Genomic DNA, 19,130 nt, shown 5'->3' with positions numbered 1-19,130 from the left:
CACAGAAGAGCAAAGCATTCTGGGAATGTGTCTGCAACAGGAAATCAGTGCGACATCCCTGAGCAGAAACTCAGCTGCTGGTTTCAAATCTGAGATGTGAGGGAGGATTGATGTGGATTTCTGACATGAAAGAACTTTTCTGCACTCCTTATACGAACCTCGGCTCTGGGTAAGAATATTAAGTGCGTTACCACAGAATGAATACTATAGCGCTGCCTGGTGGACATATCCCTGCACAAGGAGACGCAGTGGGGCAGTTTTATTAATGTGTCAGAGCTGTATAACGGACAGGGTCCTGACGGCGATCATAAGTGATCAATATTTATCAAAGATCTGAGACGTTTCTTGAAGCTGTAAGAATATGGGGATAATCACCGTTCTTTATAGCGCTATAAATTGTGCTGTATGCATGTTGTATACTGTGCCAGATTGTGGCGTACCTTGTTTAGTACTGTCTCTTTAAAAAAAAAAATGGCATGCGATATACTGCTCTTCCCTCCCCAGGAGAGTTTATCCAAGATCAATATTATTTTGTGCGTGCAAGATATGGATATCTTATGTTATATTGTCACGGTGCTGTTTGTATTTGCAGGTTCAGGCAATGATGGCTGGCTACTGTTGCTTTAAATTATTTGGCACTGGGAAAAACGGCCTGGACACCATCTTAGCTGCGGTTTTCCGCAAAGGGTTTCATTGCGGAAAATCCGCAGCGTACCACAGTAACAGCAAAGTAGATGAGATTTGAACAAATCTCATCCATACGCTTCAGAAAAAAACGGCTGAGAGAACGTGCATACATTGACCCTCGGTGCGTTTAAAAAAAAATCCATAGCATGTCAATTTATGCTGCGGAATTCTTTATGGTTTTTCCCCATTGAGTTCAATGGGGAGGTAGAAGCCGCAACAAATAGCAAATGTTACGATTTTTGCGGTGGAAAAGCTGCGATTCTGCTGCAAAAAACGCAAACCTCAAAAAGCTCTTCAAGTTTAATTAGAATTTAAAAAAAATATATACTTACCCCCTGTCATTGTCATAGCGATAGCTTCTTGTTTCACCAGATGTTCCCCAAGCAGCCCTGCCTCCTGGGATGACGTTTCGTATGACAGGTTGTAGCGGTCACATGAGCTGTAGCGTCATCGCACGGCTGCATGAGGAACGCGTCACTGCTGCAAAGCCACTGAAGGTAAGTCTAGGCCTTTTTTTTCTGCTCTGTTTTCCGCAGTGGCGATTCTGGCCGAAAATCTGCACCACAATCTGGTGCAGTTTTTCGGCCGGAATTCCCTCCGTGTTCTAGGTCAGTTGCGGTGAGTACTTTTACGCAGCGTATCTGCCCAGTGTGAACATGCCCTTAGAGCATTTTGGGGACGTGACCAGCGTGGCTATGCTGCGTTCTCCTGCTAGGGGTGGTGCTTTGAATATAAAAGGTGGCTGTTGCTGTCTAACGGGTGTCAGTGCAGGTGTTAAAGGCTTTGTAAACATTTGAAAGGCAATTATATATATATATATATATATATATATATATATGTCAGTCAGTGTGATTGGTGCAGAGCAGCTGTATCGTTCGCTAAACCCTGTTCCCGTCTGGTCATACGGGACTGACGGGTTCAGTGAAAGCGGGTCGGATCCACCTGTAATCTATCACATCTAAATTCACACCTGTGATTGGCTGCAGCGCACACGTGGGGTGAAACGTAATCCCGGTAGGCCGGCCTGGACAAAGAAGCACAGAATTCTGCGTATGTAAGTACGATTTATTTTTTTCTGAGTTGCGATTTTACACCTGAAAAAAATCGCAACATCTGCTACTTGTTGCAGATTTTACCTCCCATTGAATTCAATGGGGAAAACCTGCAACAACAAAAAGCAGCAATTACGCAAATACAATTGACGTGCTGCAGATTAAAACGCCGTACCGCAGGTCAATTTCTGAGCACTTTTTCCACTTACCATTTCCACAGCGTGTGGATGAGATTTGCTCAAATCTCATCCGCTCTGCTGCTACTGTATTATACAGCGGATTTTACGCTTTGTGTGAATCCGGCCTTACACCGATCTGATTACTGAGGCTGTTTTGCCATCATCCTGGTCGCTATTTCATCTTTCTACTTACACTCAGCCCATACTACCTCAGCCTTGCACATTACAAAGCTACCAATGCCACCTAAAGCCACGTTCATACATCTTGTTTTCTTTCCCTCGTTTTGTAAAGTAGGTTAGGTAAGATCTAGTGAAAGTAGCTTTATTGTAAAATAGTCGCTCTGCCATTGGATTACGTGACCTACACTCTGACTAGACGACTCCTACATTGTCTGCTTTGCGGAAGCCAATCTCTCTCTCAGGCCCCATGCACAGGACCGTAATTTTGATCCGCAATTATGGACCGTAATTGCGTATCAAAGTACAGACCCATTAGTTTCTGTTGCCCACGGACTCTTTCCCGTATATTTACAGGAAGGTGTCCGGCCATAGAAAGGCTCCGCAAAAAAAAAGGACATGTCCTATTTTTGGATTTTATAGACGGTGCTCCCATACTTTACAATGGGAGCACGGCCCACAAATGCGGATTAATGTCTGTTGCCGGAATCGCAAACTGGGATTACGGCTGTGTGTGTGTGTGTGTGTGTGTGTGTGTGTGAGACTGTGTGTCACTGTGTGTGTCACAACAACATCTCTACAGGTTTCATTGGCGTCTGTAAAAGGCATCTGTACTCCCTGAATTTAGTCTCATGCGTATTTCAATAATTTTGGGGTCAGATCTGAAATCTAAATAAATTTTGGGTTCTGGTCTAAATTTATATAGGAGTCTGGTCTGAGGTCTTAATTTATTTATGGGTCTAGTCTAAGGTCTGAATTTATTCAGGGGTCAAAAATAATGACCTATTTGTGCCTTAATAAGAGTTCAAACTATGGTGGGTCTTATAGACTGCCGTATAGACTTTGTCAGACTGCATGTGTATAGAGATATTCTCCCCTAGATAAAATCGGTATCGGGGGAGAATACCTCCATACACACCATGCCATGCCATTATTATTTTTTTTTTTCTGTTGGATTTGTGTGGAATCTTACAGGAAAAATTCTGTATGCCTCCATGTGAAATCTGAAGCATACGGAGGTACAGTAGAGTCCTCATGCACCTCTATGGAAGCCATATTACGACATACAAAATGTGGCCAAGTGTCTGAGCTCTTTATCTGTTAGGCATCGTTCACATTTGCGTCAGGACTCCGTTCACAGGTTCCGTCTGAGCTTTTCGTCAGGGGAACCCATTAACGGAATCCAAACTGAAACATACGGAAACAATACCATGGTCGACTGCGCTATTCATTCCGTCAAAACGATGGAACCCTTAAACAACGGTGACAAATGGAAACCATTTGCACCGGATCCGTCACCATTGAAATCAATGGTGACAGATCCACAGGTTTCTATTTGTTTCAGTTTGAATTACGTTCATGGGTTCCCCTGACGGAAATCTCCGACGGAACCCATGAACGGATCCTGACGCAGATGTGAACGATGCCTGACAGATAAAGAGCTCAGGCACTTGGCCACATTACAGCAACATTTTTCTCACCACTTGGGGGCAGTGCACTTATTAAATTTTTCATACGATGCACGTTTCTTTGGTTAGTTGGTTATGTCGTACAATATTGTAACGTATGATTGCTGCAGGTTTTTTTTTTCCCGCCGACACCCATTACTATAACGGTACACTCCTACGGAAAAAATAATTAACTGAACATGTGGTTGATCTTAAGACCTTGTGCAGACTCTAACATATTTTTATGTTTTTATTTCATTATAATAAGAGCGTAAAACGTGAAACGTATGGTGCTTATTGCACAGTAATATACTTCTCTTAATTAAATTCTACATTCTAAGCATTATCTTTTTGTCATTCCTGGTAAGGTCTTCATGAGATCTTCTACAGCAAGAGGAGCTCTTTCAGAACATGAGGTACAATTTTGGGTCACCTGTCTCCTTCTCCGTACAGTACTCTTTGGGCTTGTTAATGAAATAACAATTTACTTTGTACAGTCCACTTTGCATTGTGTCGTTCCTCTGTTATTCCTCCTGGAAATGTATGAATAAATTTACTCTTGGGTGTTACCACTATAACAGTGTGTGCCGGCCGAGTCCCGTCCGCAATCCATGGAAAGATAGGACGTGTCCTATCTTGCCACGGATAGGAAAGTTGGATCCGTTTTCACGCACCCGATTCACCCGGCTGAAGTGAATGAGCCAGTGAAAACTATCAGGTGCTATTCTGATGCCGTGAAAAACGTCCTGAGTGGCGCTCGGTCGTGTGCAACTGGCATAAGGATGCATCCTGTTGTCAATTTATTCATATATTTCCAGGATTAATACCAGAGGAACGGCACAATGCAGAGTTCTAAGATAGTATTCTCCAGAATTGTTATTTAATGGGCTATACAAGTGTTTATTAAAACAGACATGTCAGGAGAGGTGCACTTTAAAATGTCTTCTGCTCTACCTAAGCCAACGTCACTCAACCATTCACCCCCCTTGCAACACAGTATGTGATCGCGTCACTGTAAGTGCAATATGTAGGTTTTTTTTTTTATGAGATACCTCTGCCAGGGGTAATAACATCATTGTTTATTTTGTACTATATTTTACCATGCCTTTTGAGCAATTATAGCTCTGCTGTTCTCTTAAAGAGACACTGCAGTGATTTTATAATTTTTTTATTGTGGCCCCCGTTTGTAAAGTACATCTGGTAAAAGGTAGGTCAGGTCATCCTCTTACCAGGCGCTTTGTTGCCAAAATATCCCGGCCACAATTATGTCACGTGACCTCTCTATGACTGGCCAGTTCCTACAGCATCTGCTGTGTGGACCGGAAGTCTCTTTCACTATACATTCCTATGAGATGCTCAATGTGAGTCTCAGGAATGCATAGTGAAAGAGACTTCCGGTCCACACGGCAGACACTGTAGGAGTCGGCCGGTCAGAGTGCGGGCACGTGACAGTGGCCGGAATAGTATGGCAACAAAGCGCCCAGTTAGGGTAAATTCACACGCAGTGTAAATACTGTGGATTTTCCGCAACAGATTTTGTTGCGGAAAATCTGCAGCGTAATACAGTAGCAACAAAGTGGATGTGATTATAATAAATCTCATCCACACGCTGCGAAAATGCTGAGTAGAAAATACGCTCAGAAATTCACCGGCGGTGTGGTTTTTTGATCTGCAGCATGTCAATTGTATTTTCGGAATCGCTTATTTGTTGTGGGTTTAAACTTATTGGGGAGATAAGACCCGCAACAAATAGCAGATGTTGCGGTTTTTGCAGCGAATAAGCAGCGATTCCGCCGCAAATAAACGTCATCCCAGGAGGTTGGCCTGCAGTACGGCAGAGGGACGCGTCGCCATGGCTACGTAAGTATCAAACTTTTTTCTTTTTATGTGCAGTTTTCCACAGTGGACGTTCCAGCCATATAACTGCACCATAATTTGGTACGGTTTTTCGGCTGGAACTTCCTGTGGCACCTAGGGCGGATATGCTGTGTGATTTTATCCGCCTTGTGTGAACATACCGTAAGAGGATTACCTGCCCTACGTTTTACCGGGTGTACTTTACAAACGGGGCCGCAATAAAATAATCACTGGAGTATCTATTTAAATGGCAGGAGCTTTGTAGTTTCCCCTGGCACAGCTACTCTGTTACGGTTCTTATCACTTTAACCCGTACTACTGGTAAAATATAGGCAGAACCGATAAAAACACAGGGACATATACAAAAACACCGAAAAAGGCCATACTTACAAATGGACACAGCCAGGCCAGAAATGCAGATGAAAGGGCGAGCAGGTGCTTTAAATAATAATAGCCATTCCCACTAGTCTTGAGGGGAGTGGTGTGTGGTGCATGGGATGTGTAGTAAGAAATAATAAATGGTGTGTGTGCAAGTGTAATACTATAAGTGAAATATAGGGGGCAGTAATGAGTGAAGTGCCTCAATAGAAATAAATGGATAATGGGGTGCAAGTGAGTGAAACATGGAGGGATAGTGTGTACGTCATGAGGCGCAACGTGTATAGCCAGGTAGAAGCCTATTTGTGACGCCTTGATAATTCATAGAGCGGGCTACCCTGCTTGCTATGCCAAACAACAACACACCATGCTCTCCCAGCATCAAAGACCCGGCTGTGTCCAAGAGAAGCGAATATACATAATAATGAAAAATACCTGGGGTATTGGTAATCATTTTGGCCAAAAGGACGCAAGCTCGCAATCCACGACAAGGATCCCCAGACTTGCGAGTCCCTAACTCCTAAACTGGAACAGAACGTTCCTGATACACAAACAGAACCGATAAAAACACAGGGACATATACAAAAACACCGAAAAAGGCCATACTTACAAATGGACACAGCCAGGTCAGAAATGCTGATGAAAGGGCGAGCAGGTGCTTGTCGTGGATTGCGAGCTTGCGTCCTTTTGGCCAAAATGATTACCAATACCCCAGGTATTTTTCATTATTATGTATATTCGCTTCTCTTGGACACAGCCGGGTCTTTGATGCTGGGAGAGCATGGTGTGTTGTTGTTTGGCATAGCAAGCAGGGTAGCCCGCTCTATGAATTATCAAGGCGTCACAAATAGGCTTCTACCTGGCTATACACGTTGTGCCTCATGACGTACACACTATCCCTCCATGTTTCACTCACTTGCACCCCATTATCCATTTATTTCTATTGAGGCACTTCACTCATTACTGCCCCCTATATTTCACTTATAGTATTACATTTGCACACACACTATTCATTTATTATTTCTTACTACACATCCCATGCACCACACGCCACTCCCCTCAAGACTAGTGGGAGTGGCTATTATTATTTAAAGCACCTGCTCGCCCTTCATCAGCATTTCTGACCTGGCTGTGTCCATTTGTAAGTATGGCCTTTTTCGGTGGTTTTGGTAAAATATAGGATTTTATCTTTAGAAAATTCTTCTTGCAGAACATGCCAAACTTACTTTCTTTACCTTTTAATTATATTGTTTATTGCAAACAGATTTTTGAGAAGAACATTGAGGATCAAGATGCTCCGTGTGTCCTGTGCTTTCCTCATTTTTCTCCTCTTCCTCCTTGGTGGCCTTGCTGCTTTGCTTCCCTCTGCACATGAAGATCTTATAATGGGTGTTCAATGGGGAATATCCCGTTCCAATCCATCTCCACAAGACTCTTTCACACTCGTAATGCAAACCTATAATAGAACTGATTTGTTGCTTAAAATGTTGAACCATTACCAGGCCATGCCTCAGCTTCACCGTGTGATTGTGGTATGGAATAATGTGGGACAGGATCCTCCTCAAGAATTGTGGGATAACCTAGGACCCCATCCTGTGCCTGTCTTCTTCAAGAAACAGACTGTCAATCTCATGAGGAACAGACTGCAAAACTTTCCAGAGATAGAAACCAAGGGTGAGTTATGTTCGCTTATTTGAGTGAATGTGTAAAAAAAAATAATAATATATATATATATATATATATATATATATATACACACACACACACACAGATGAACACAGCACTCCAACATACCTATATATCAGCCCATGTGCTCGTTACCAGGGGATGAATATTGATTCCCAACTTATATCCCCAACTTGAAATAGAAAGCAACCATAGAACGAAGTAACGGCACCAGGACTTCGGGGGGGGGGGGGGGGGGGCGTATATGAAACCGGGTGGATTTATTCACCTCAATTGAGCGACGTTTCAGTTCAGTAATTCACAGAAAGCCTATTAAGTGTACAGTTTACATAAAATACATATATAAATATGATACCCAACCTATCTCAAAGGCTGGTATTTAAAGTGCAAACATTTCTTTATCAATTCATATATAGGTAGAATAAATTATGCATGGGCGTAAAGTGTAAAACACTCCATTCTATGGTCTCTCTCTTTCTCTCGCTCGCTCTCTCTCGCGCGCTCTCGCTCTCTCTCGCGCGCGCTCTCGCTCTCTCTCTCGCGCGCTCTCGCTCTCTCTCTCGCGCGCTCTCGCTCTCTCTCTCGCGCGCTCTCGCTCTCTCTCTCTCGCGCGCTCTCGCTCTCTCTCTCTCGCGCGCTCTCGCTCTCTCTCTCTCGCGCGCTCTCGCTCTCTCTCTCGCGCGCTCTCGCTCTCTCTCTCGCGCGCTCTCGCTCTCGCGCTCTCTCTCGCGCGCTCTCTCTTTCTCTCTCTCGCGCGCTCTCTCTTTCTCTCTCTCGCGCGCTCTCTCTTTCTCTCTCTCGCGCGCTCTCTCTTTCTCTCTCTCGCGCGCTCTCTCTTTCTCTCTCTCGCGCGCTCTCTCTTTCTCTCTCTCGCGCGCTCTCTCTTTCTCTCTCTCGCGCGCTCTCTTTCTCTCTCTCGCGCGCTCTCTCTTTCTCTCTCTCGCGCGCTCTCTTTCTCTCTCTCTCGCGCGCTCTCGCGCTCTCTCTTTCTCGCGCTCGCGCGCTCTCTTTCTCGCGCGCTCTCTTTCTCGCGCTCTCTCTTTCTCGCGCGTTCTCTTTCTCGCGCGCTCTTTCTCTCTTTATGTGTGTGTGTATATATATATATATATATTAGTAACCATTGTCGTAGATGAAAACGCCATCTTTTATAAATTGAATGTATATAATTGCTGATTATAACATTTATTAAGAATTTTCTATTGTTTTTGATATAGTATACAGATTCTATGTATACATAGAAACTGCATCAAGCGCTCTCACCCTAATTTGTCAGTTCAGCTGGATCGATGGCTCGGCTGAGAGCGGGTCTTGTCTATCTCTATCACACAGGATAAACCTAATAGCGATCACATCTAAGCTTATAAAATTAGATGTTATCGCTATTACGTTTTAAGTGGATGTGCAAATTGCTATACACTTTGAACACTAGGTGGCACCACATACTATGTAAGTAAATGTCTTAACTCTTGAATGGATTTTTTTTTTTTTTTTACAGTATATGAATGGCAAACTTTTTTTTTTTTTGTGATCTAAAAACGGAATGATATTTAATGGTGGGACAACCCCTAGACTTATAACTTTAGTTACTTTGCTTGATGTTGGAATGATTTGTTCTTTCCAAATTTCCATAGGAAGAGTCGGAGGACGACCACTTATGTTTAACAATTTGACTTGACACTGACGATTATTTCCTCTTGTGGGTCCAAAGAACCTCTTTTCATCGTTGCCCGAAAATGTTAAATAAAAACATACAACAAAAATACCCTAGTTTGCGCATGCTGTGATTCAATGTTAAATAATAGAGCATGAAAATCTATGTTCACACAGAGTTTTTTGCAGGCAGAAAATTCTGCTAGGAAAATCAGCTCCGGTTTTACCACAGACGTTTTTTGATGTTTTTTTTTTACCTATTTCTTCAACTGGTAAAGGAAAAAACCATGAGCGGTTTTTGACATAAACCGCATCGGCAGTTCACAGCGTTTTTTCCGTCTCCCATTGATTTTCAATGGGGTTTTTGATGCAGAATCACCTCAAGATAGGGCATGTCGCTTCTTTTTCCCACGAGCGTTTTTTTCTGCTCGCGGGAAAAAAACTCCTCCACCTCCCATTGAAAACAGAGGGAGGCAATTTCAACCGTTATTTGCGGCAAAAAACGTGCAAAAAAAACTCTGTGTGAACAGGGCCTTAGGGGTGGGTACTTTCTATAGACTGTGTACTAATCTGAACAGCCATGTATTCAATGCTTGCCATAAATTCTGTCTTGCAGCTGTACTTATGATGGATGATGACACACTTGTTAGTGCATATGATGTCTCCTTTGCCTTCTCCATCTGGCAGGTGATTGTTGAACCATAATGTCTCTGACTACTCCAATAACCTTGCACTTTGAATAATATATGTAATCAAGCAGGAGCAGACTGAAGCTGACCATATACACCACCCACTGATTTTTGCTACTGGAAATCTGATACAACATTGTCATAGTTGCCAACATTTGTTGGTTTTTTTTTTTCCCCCGGGACATATAGGGTATGGATTATCTGTTGGGTGTGTAATGGGGTGTGATTTTGTCTGGTGGGTTTGGCTAATGGGACATGGGTTTCTTCCCAAAATTTCTGCATACAAATAAACAAACAAAAATGTCTGCACTAGTTTGGCTGACCACTACTATGGTGGGGAGTATATCTCTCCGGTTATCTGAATGAATACAGGCAGGTGATGTCTCACTTTATCACTAGGGCTAGGCGATATGTGCTGGTAGCATAAAAACCAGTGTTGATAGTGCCCCGTACTGTCCCCAGTAGATAGTGCCACACAATGCTCCCTGTAGATAGTGCCCTATGTAGATAGAGCCACACACTCCCTCCCTCGAAGATGGTACCCCCCAACAAATGAAAAAAAAACCTTGTTTTTACATAGCCCCGTACCCGCGAAGAACGGAGCTCCATAGTCTCCTCAGTCGCTGCAGCTTATGAGGCGCCGAGACAGGATCCCCGCGTAGGCCTGCGCGATCCAGTGAGATCATCGCGCCGGAATGCGCGGGGATCCTGTCCCAGTGTGTTATAGGCTGCAGGCCTAATGTGGCCTGTAGCCTAGTGAATGGCATAGCAGTGAGTAGGCTCCCTTCTCTGCCATACTATTCAATTGTATGTGCATCTTGACGCAGATACAATTTAATACGGCAGTCGCCGGTTTACTTTTCCAGGACACGGTCCAGGACAGTAAATTGCCAGGATTGTCTCTGTAAATTCGGGACAGACCCGGCAAATTTCAGGGACTGTTGGCAACTATGCATTCTGAGCAAGCTGCCATTGATTAGCTTGCATCGCTTGAATGGGAGAAGGCTGTGATACTGTGAACCACCGCTATGAGTGTGTCAGCGTTTTACAGTATGAAGCACTGAAGGGGAAGAACCACAACCCCTTCAAATCAGCTGATTCGTGGAAGTGTCGAGAGTCGGAACACCACAGATGAAATATAGATGGCCTATCCTGACGATAGGCCATTCATTTATTTTTTTTTATTTTTATTTTTTTTAATGGGTACAATCCCTTTAAGGCTCTATTCACACGATGGCGTCTGGCCGTCTTGGTCTGTTTTTGACGGCCGTTTTGCATCCGATCCGATTCCACTCAGAGGAAGCCACTGACGACGTCACTGTCCATATATGGAAAATTAATTTAGGGGCTCCTCCTGGAGCATTGCTGATGCCCTGGCCGGGAAATCTGCTCATAAAGAAAGCCTGACTTCACTGTCCATATAAGGGCAGTGGTGTCAGTGGTACCTCCTGCAGCGGAATCCCCGGCAAGGCGTCTGCAATACTCTGGCTGGAGATTCCGCTCATAGACGGAGCCTCAATGGCTCTTTCTGCATGGAGGGGGGTCGGGGCTATCTACAGGGGGAGCATGTGGCACTATATACAGGGGAAGCATGTGGAACTATATACAGGGAGAGTATGTGGCACTATCTACAGGGAGGTGTGTGGCATCATCTATAGGGGGTCTGTGTGGCAACATCTACAGGGGGCTTGTGCGCATGCGTGCCCGGCGCTCCATTCATTTTTATGGAGCTTCCAGACACACTGTAATGATGGGGTAGGGAGACAGACAGGTGAGCCCTAATCTACCCGCCACTCAGTCCCTGCCTACTTGCAACGACCCGCCCTAGGCGACGGGGTACAACTGGGCGACGGTCCCTACACTCAATAGGTGCACGACCGACAAACAGACGGGTACACAGAAGCCGGGGAAATGGGGAAGTTGCCCACGGGAACACCGTGAGCAACAAGCGAGGTGAACGAGCCGAGTCAAACCTGGAGTGAACGAGGTACAAAACGCAGAGCAGAAGAGTGGTCAGTAAAGCCAAGGTCAATAACAAGCAGAGGGTCAGTAGTTCAAGAAGCTGCAGCAGGGCCAGGAAACCAGCAGAGAAGAATCACAAGCAAAGGAGGAACAGGAAAGGCAGGTATAAATAGACAGAGGGTGGGAGCTAGCTCCGTCTGGCCAGGCTGTGATAGGCACTCCCACTCCTAAGCCTGGCATCCTGAGTGGTGGAAGATGGAGTCAGTCTCACAGACATAGAAGCAGGTGCAGACTGATTACCTATGGGCATTGACACAGAAGCTGTGTCTGGCAGATCCTTTACACACACAAGCCAAACACAGACCCCGGAGGTCCCATGCTTCTCATGGAGCACTTCGGGGGACTTTCGGATCCCTGTTCTCCTTATAGCTGGGGATCCCAGCGTTTGGACCCCCAGCGATTACACATGTATTCCCTATCCTGTAGATAGTGGATACATGTGTTTTGTTTGATAACCCCTTTAACTAGGCTACAGGCCATTTTTTTTTTTTTTTGGAGGGGTTGAGGCTGTATGGCGCGATCTACAGTGGGGGGCTTTTTATGGGGCGATCTACAGTAGGGAGGCTGTATGGCGCGATCTACAGGAGGGGGGCTGTATGGTGCTATCTACAATGGGGAGGTGGGGGATGCTATCTACAAGTGGGTGTGACACTCCTTACAGGGGGGCTCTATGGCACTATCTACATGGGGCATTATATACAAGGGGCGCTAAGTGGCAGAATCTACAGGGGGGCATTACTTACAAGGGTGGGCTGTATGTGACACCCAGGGGAGAGGTGCAAGTTGAAAGTTTGCTATGGGCCCCAGTCTTTCCTAGTTACGCCCCAGCTTGGTCTGATCCCTCTGCATTAGCATTGGTTCATGGCGTTTTATCTGCTTTTTATTTTTTACTTGCTACCATGTCCTCACCACCATTGAACCGTGTACTGCAGCTTTGGCTGATTTCTCGGCAATTCGGACAGCAACAGCAGATGTTGAACGAAGAACTGACCAGGGTTCAGAAGGTGTCAGGGCTCTGCGAGGGAGCAGGGACAGGGTAGACAGCAGGAGACAGGCCACTGTTGTAGGTGAGAGGGACAGAAGTCGGAGGAAGGGGCTCTTTGTGTGGTCAGAATGTGCCCGGGGCTCTATTAGGGTGTCCAACAGGGAATACACAAGGTGGCAGGTGGGGGGGGGGGGAGCACAGAAAGTGGTAGGAGTACTATGGGGAACAGAAAGTGTTAGGAGGGTCTCATTGGGTGCTGGAGACACTTAAGAGGATTTGGATCTGTATTTGTGGTGGGGGGCACAGATGGTGGCAGAGGCTCTGTGGGAGGAGGGGGAAAGAGGCATAGAAGGAGGCAGAGGTTAAGTGGGGTCCAAGGTGGAGAGTTTAGATGAAAGCAGGGCTGTATTTAGAGTTGATGCTGCCCTAGGCACTTTTAGTTCTGATGCCCCCTATAACACCTTTCCCACCCTGGTAATGCTAGCCTACTACTATGTTGTTTCTGGTTAGTTATGAAAAACGGGGGGGGGGGGGGGGGGGGGGGACCCCATATAATTTTATTTTTTTCTAATTATTAATTTATTTAAAAAAGGTGATAAAAAGGTCTGGCTCTCTGTCCACGTTCCAATTTATACCAAAGGTGTTGGTGGGGTTGAGGTTAGGGCTCTGTGCAGCCTTTTTAATTCCTCCACACTGAAATCCTGCCTTAATGGACCTCAATGAATGCACAGGGGCACAGTCATGCTGGAACAGAAAAAAGCCTTCCCCAAACAGTTGCCACAGATTGTGAAGCATATAATTGTCCAAAATGTCTTGACCAGAGCAGACCTAGCAGATCCGAAATTTCACAAACGGACTTGTGGCAAAGATGGCATTCTATTAAAGTTACTTAGCTCTTCAGTACGACCCAAACTACTACCAATGTTCCAATGTTTGTCTATGGAGACTGCATGGCTCTGTGCTTGATTTTATGCACCTATGGGTGGGGCTGAAACACCTGAACTCCAATAATTAGGAGAGCTGTCCACGTACCTTTGGCCATATAGTGTACATCAGCAGTAGCTGCACAAATCTCTTTGGTAGTTTGCTACAATGTGTCAGGCAGGACTAGCTATGTACCAGTTTGTTGTTTCTCAATGTGAGCGAGTTTTTTCATTAACTGACTGGAAATATCTTAAATATAGTTTGGAATTCACTTTCGATTTAATTTTTTTATTTTTATTTTTTACATTTTTTTTTAATGTACTGATAAAGCTGTATTTAAATAAAAAACCTAAATCCCCCTTCAAAACTACAATAAATAAGTTGTTTTTACAGAAGTTATTCTATTTTAACTTGAATCAAGCTTTTATGAACTATATAAACTAAAGTATTGTGACACACGTTTTTATAAGCATTTGTCAAAGAATGGGTCGTTCTAAAGAGCTCGCTGAATTTGAGCGTGGTACTTAAATATGATGCCACCATTGTAACAAGTCAGTTCGTGAAATTTCTTCCCCTCCTAGATATTCTACTATTAACTGTGAGTGGTAGTATTACAAAGTGGAAGCGTTTAGGAAGCACAGCAGCTCCGCCACGAAGTAGCAGACCACATTACAGAGCAGAGTGGGCGAGTGCTAAGGTGCGTGGTGAATAAAAGTCGCCAACGCTCTGCTGACTTAATAACTGCATTCCAAAACTCCTCTGGCATTAACATCGGCACAAAAACTGTGCCCGGGAGCTTCATAGCATGGGTTTCCATGGCCGAGCAGCTTGCACTGTCCGTAGCAGAGACACGCCCCCTTGCCAGTTCGGCAGACAAAGTACAAGACTGATCTCTCGCAAGAGCTGAAGAGATAAGAGCGAGCATGTGCGCTCTCCTCGCCACAGCTCTTATACTGTCCGTAGCATTGACACGCACCCTTGCCAGCTCGGCAGAAGACTGATTTTGAAAGCTGAAGAGTGAGAGCGTGCGCGCACTCTATCCTTGCTCTTTGCTGTAACACTGTCCGCATCCGATTGGACAGTGTCACAGCCATAGTAACACACCCCTTGCCAGTACAAGCCCCATTGACCGTTCAGGGGGTTATTTAAATATCGGGCGCCAAATATAACGGCACCGATATCTAAATATCGGAGGAGGGTAGAAAAAAAATGTAAAGTGCCCCAGCGTTTGTGCAGCCCTGCCTATTATATGCTGCACTCAGCCGCAAATGTATGGGGAGGTGAAAGGTTATCTTTAAGTGTTTTTATTGTGCAAAAGTAGTACAACATAAAAAAACTATACATATATAGTATCGACGTAATCGCACCGACTCCTAGAATAAAAGTATGCCATGTAGTGAACGGCGTAAATTTAAAACGTGTAAAACAATGCTGAAATAGCTGGTTGTTTTTTTTCAACTCCCTCCCAAACCCCACCCCGAAAAACGGCTGTAAAAAAACGCATCAAAAAACGCCTGATGCATAAAAAACGGCTGAAAATCAGGGGCTGTTTTCACTAGAAAACAGCTCCATATTTTACAGCCATTTTTTGTTAAGCGTGTGAATATACCCTATAGGGGTTTTCCCATCAGAGGCATTTATGACATATCCACAGGATATGTCATAAATGTCAGATAGATATGGGTCCTAACTCTAGGACCCGCACCTATCTCTAGAACGGGGCACCCTAAACCCCATTCTACTGCTCTGTGTTGTGGCTGAAGCGTGTGATTTCTGACCATGAATTACGTAAACAGCGTTGCTCGCTGAGCTACGCTGTTTCCGTAACTCCCATTGTAGTGAATGGCAGTTACACCAGACTGGAGGCGATGTCTGGTCATACTCCCATCGCTTGTGTGAAGGAACTACAAGAGTAAGTGACAGCACAGCGTGATCTCGCGAGATCACGCTGTGCTGTGGATTAAGCTGGACATGAATGAAGAGCAGTGTATGCCGCTGATTGGTCAGCGTCATACACTTCTCTTGACCAAGTGGGCGTAGTAAAGAGTAAAAGCCCACTTGGGCATTGGGAACAAATTTGCATAACACTTAAAATGCTCATAACTTTGTAAAAAATTAAAGTGTTTTTTTTTAAAAACAACACGTTGCTTATCTACATTAAAGCGCCTATTATTAGATTAGGTAGAAGATAGGTAGAAGATAGGGCAGTTATAAACTGGTGACAGAGCCTCTAAGTGCTTCCATAATGCATAAAGTCTGTAATGATTCTTGTACAGGAAAGATAACATTGTTCTGCAAAGGAAATCCAAAGTGTTGTAGTTCACAGGAAAGATAGAATGTTTATCTTACATATTGTTATATAGAGATGATGTAACCTAGATACATGTGCTATTTACAAACAAATCACAGAAAAAAAGAACTATATTAATTTAAAATCACTGAAAAAGGCCATACTCAATCATACAAGGGCAGGTACAAACACCAATTCCCAACGGGATGCAGACAAACCACAATGCTACATAGAGGGTGACTGCTCAGGTTCAAAATACTAATGAACATCCACTCTCACGCGTATTATTCATGAGGGGGGTGACTGCTTAGTATCATTGCATACAGATATAGCTATAGAGCCTATATCTGTCTGCAATGATACTAAGCAGTCACCCTCTTTATGAATAGTAGGCGTGAGTGTGGTTCTTAATTGGTATTTTGCACCTGAGCAGTCTCCCTCTATGCGGCATTGTGGTTTGTCTGCATCCTGTTGGGAATTGGGGTTTGTACCTGCACTTGTATGATTGAGTATGGCATTTTTCAGTGATTTTAAATTAATGTTTGCTACTTGGCACAACTCAGTCCGATATAAAGATAACCTTTTGCAGTCTTATGTTCAAACCTCATTTTTCCCCTGTGTGGAACATGTCAAGAAATGTTCTGGACATAACTAAAAAATGTTCATAGTGTATAAGGGGCCCAAATGCGTTGCTCCATTCAATGTCTATGGTGCTGATGGAGACCACTGAGAACAGCGCACAATTGCAGCGAGGAAGAATGGGGGTACGGAGCCCCGTTCTAGAGATCGGTGTGGGTCCCAGTATTGGCGGGCCCCCCAGCGATCATGCATTTATCGCCTATCCTGTACACAAGGGCTAAATGTTAATTGTGGGGAAAAACCCTTCAAAGGGTTTGTCTAAAGAAGACAGACCCATTTCAAAAAGAAGCTGGCATGGCAGTGATCTGATCAAATGCATGGACATGCCGGGTTTGGCCACAGTGGGAGTCGCTCTTACAGAACTGACAAATCCAAGTCTTCTACAGTTGTATCTGGGTTATGTTAATTTAAATTTTTTCATGAAATTGCAAATATTTTGGCAATAAATCTTGTAATCTGCTTTTATTTTACAGCTATTCACCAGCCAAATTGTGGGTTTTGTACCCAGGAAGCACGTTGTCTCCCCATCAGAAATTTTTAGCTATGGTAGTTTTGAATTGCAGGCTCCAGACACTGGACGTGGTGACAAGTATTCAATGATTCTTATTGGAGCAGCATTTTTTCATAAAGATTATCTGAGACTTTTCCAAGAATTGCCCCATCCAATCCATGAGATGATCGACCAGACGCAAAATTGTGATGATATCACCATGAACTTCTTGGTGGCAAATCATACAGGCATGTCATCTGGTGTGCTGGTGAAACCTATAGATATGAGAAATTTGGAAAAAGATGCTGGTAGTGGGTACACAGGAATGTGGCACCGGGCTGAACATCTGTTGCAGAGATCATACTGTCTTAACAAGTTAACTGGTATTTATGGAAAGATGCCTTTGGTATATTCCAATATAATGATCTCACAATTTGGTTTTCCAAACTATGCCAATCACAAATCTAAGCTTTAGGCGTACAGACTGTAATTATTTGTCAGAAAAATAAAAAAAGGTTTCGAAATATTTATCCAATTAGAGAATGTTTTTCATACATTAGTTAATTTACGTTTATGGCAACATGGATACGTTGTCTATTGTAAGCGGATAAAGTTTATTGACATTTATCTTTAAATATTATTCTGCTTTATTTAGGATTTATCTTCTGCCATAAATTGAAATAGATGTTGGAAAAATCTTTTGTACAAGCCAATGACTAAACTTGATTTATGCATTTTCATAATAAAAATGAAAAAATTATTTGATTATTTTTATAAAACAATAATAATGGAACCTCTTGTTGTTGTGTATTAAAATCTCTTAGGCCCCATGCACACGACCATATTTTTTCCCTCCCGTAAATAGGGGTCCTTTGTCACCCGTATTCCACCCGTATTTACGGACCCGTTTTTTCTGCTTTTCTTTACACATAGAGAGTAATGTTGCACTGCAGTAGTTGGCAGCCCCTTCTCTCTATCCAGCACTGATCGTCAGCCTCTTCTCTCTATCCAGCTCTGATCGGCAGCCTCTTCTCTCTTTCAACACCCTGGACAATGACTACCGCTGGACAGTGAGTACCATGCGTAGCAAAGCTCCCGTAATTACGGGTGCATGCACGTAGCCACCCATAATTAAGGGAACCCCATAGACTTCTATGGGCCTGCCTGTGCCGTAATTACGGCCTGAAATAGGACATGTTCTATATTTTTCAACGGCCCGGGCACCTTCCCGTAAGCAAATTACAGCCTGTAACTACGGGCGTTTTTACGTTCGTGTGCATGGGGCCTTATTTTGTGTGTTTTTTTTTTTCCTTTTAATACATTGAAAGAATCAGATAAAAGACTGGGATAAAGAGTCAGTAGCGTAGATAATTTCACATAACTATATAGCCTGATAGAATATACAAGTAAATCAAGAAACACATTATAAACAAGTGCACACCCAATATAGTAAAGCAGCAAATTTGTATTATTTTGATACAGATAAATCTAAAAACATCTAAAACCAGACAAGGAACCGATCCATGCGATATGTTACAGGGCCAACTGCAGAATTCACCCATGATAAGGTGTACAAAATACAAACGGGTCTAATGTCTCTCTCATATAAGTTCCCAATGTACGTCAATATAAGCAGTCCAATGGCATGAAAATAGTGCAAATAAGTGCAAAAATTGCTGTCCAGCAACAATTTACAAATGTGCTAGAATATACCTGCCTAGGAAGAAGTAAGGAAATGCATAAAGTGAAATCTAAAGTGCAAATATAAATGAACCGAAACACAATGTTAGAAAATATATAGACAATGTGACATCAGATTGCCCTATTGGTATAAAGTTCCACATATACAATTGTGCCCAGGTAGCTGGTGGCCAAAGATTAGAGACAAAAGACCAAATTGCCAGTGGCAAATGAAATAGCCCCTGTTTCCCAGGTACCTGTTAAATTACCTTCTATTTATTTCAATTTTAGGAGCGA

The 19,130-nt window shown here is 43.6% G+C and overlaps 1 protein-coding gene across 1 annotated transcript; it reads left to right on the top strand.

The window, feature by feature from the left end:
• Nucleotides 1-17,913, top strand: EXTL2 (exostosin like glycosyltransferase 2). The gene is made up of 5 exons (XM_075832228.1): nucleotides 1-169; nucleotides 3,912-3,959; nucleotides 7,043-7,452; nucleotides 9,731-9,801; nucleotides 17,137-17,913. The coding sequence occupies exons 2-5, from the start codon at nucleotides 3,955-3,957 to the stop codon at nucleotides 17,626-17,628; spliced, it is 978 nt and encodes a 325-aa protein (XP_075688343.1). The 5' UTR covers nucleotides 1-169; nucleotides 3,912-3,954; the 3' UTR covers nucleotides 17,629-17,913.
• Nucleotides 17,914-19,130: the final 1,217 nt, after the last annotated feature.

This window comes from Rhinoderma darwinii, chromosome 7, assembly GCF_050947455.1.
Source record: "Rhinoderma darwinii isolate aRhiDar2 chromosome 7, aRhiDar2.hap1, whole genome shotgun sequence".
NCBI classification, from domain to species: Eukaryota; Metazoa; Chordata; class Amphibia; order Anura; family Rhinodermatidae; genus Rhinoderma; species Rhinoderma darwinii.
This window is presented reverse-complemented; position numbering and strand designations above follow the sequence as displayed.

Coding starts and splice junctions, on each gene's coding strand:
- EXTL2 (XM_075832228.1), top strand. Junction 7,453..9,730: donor TCCAGAGATAGAAACCAAGG/GTGAGTTATGTT, acceptor TCTGTCTTGCAG/CTGTACTTATGATGGATGAT. Junction 9,802..17,136: donor TTGCCTTCTCCATCTGGCAG/GTGATTGTTGAA, acceptor TTTATTTTACAG/CTATTCACCAGCCAAATTGT.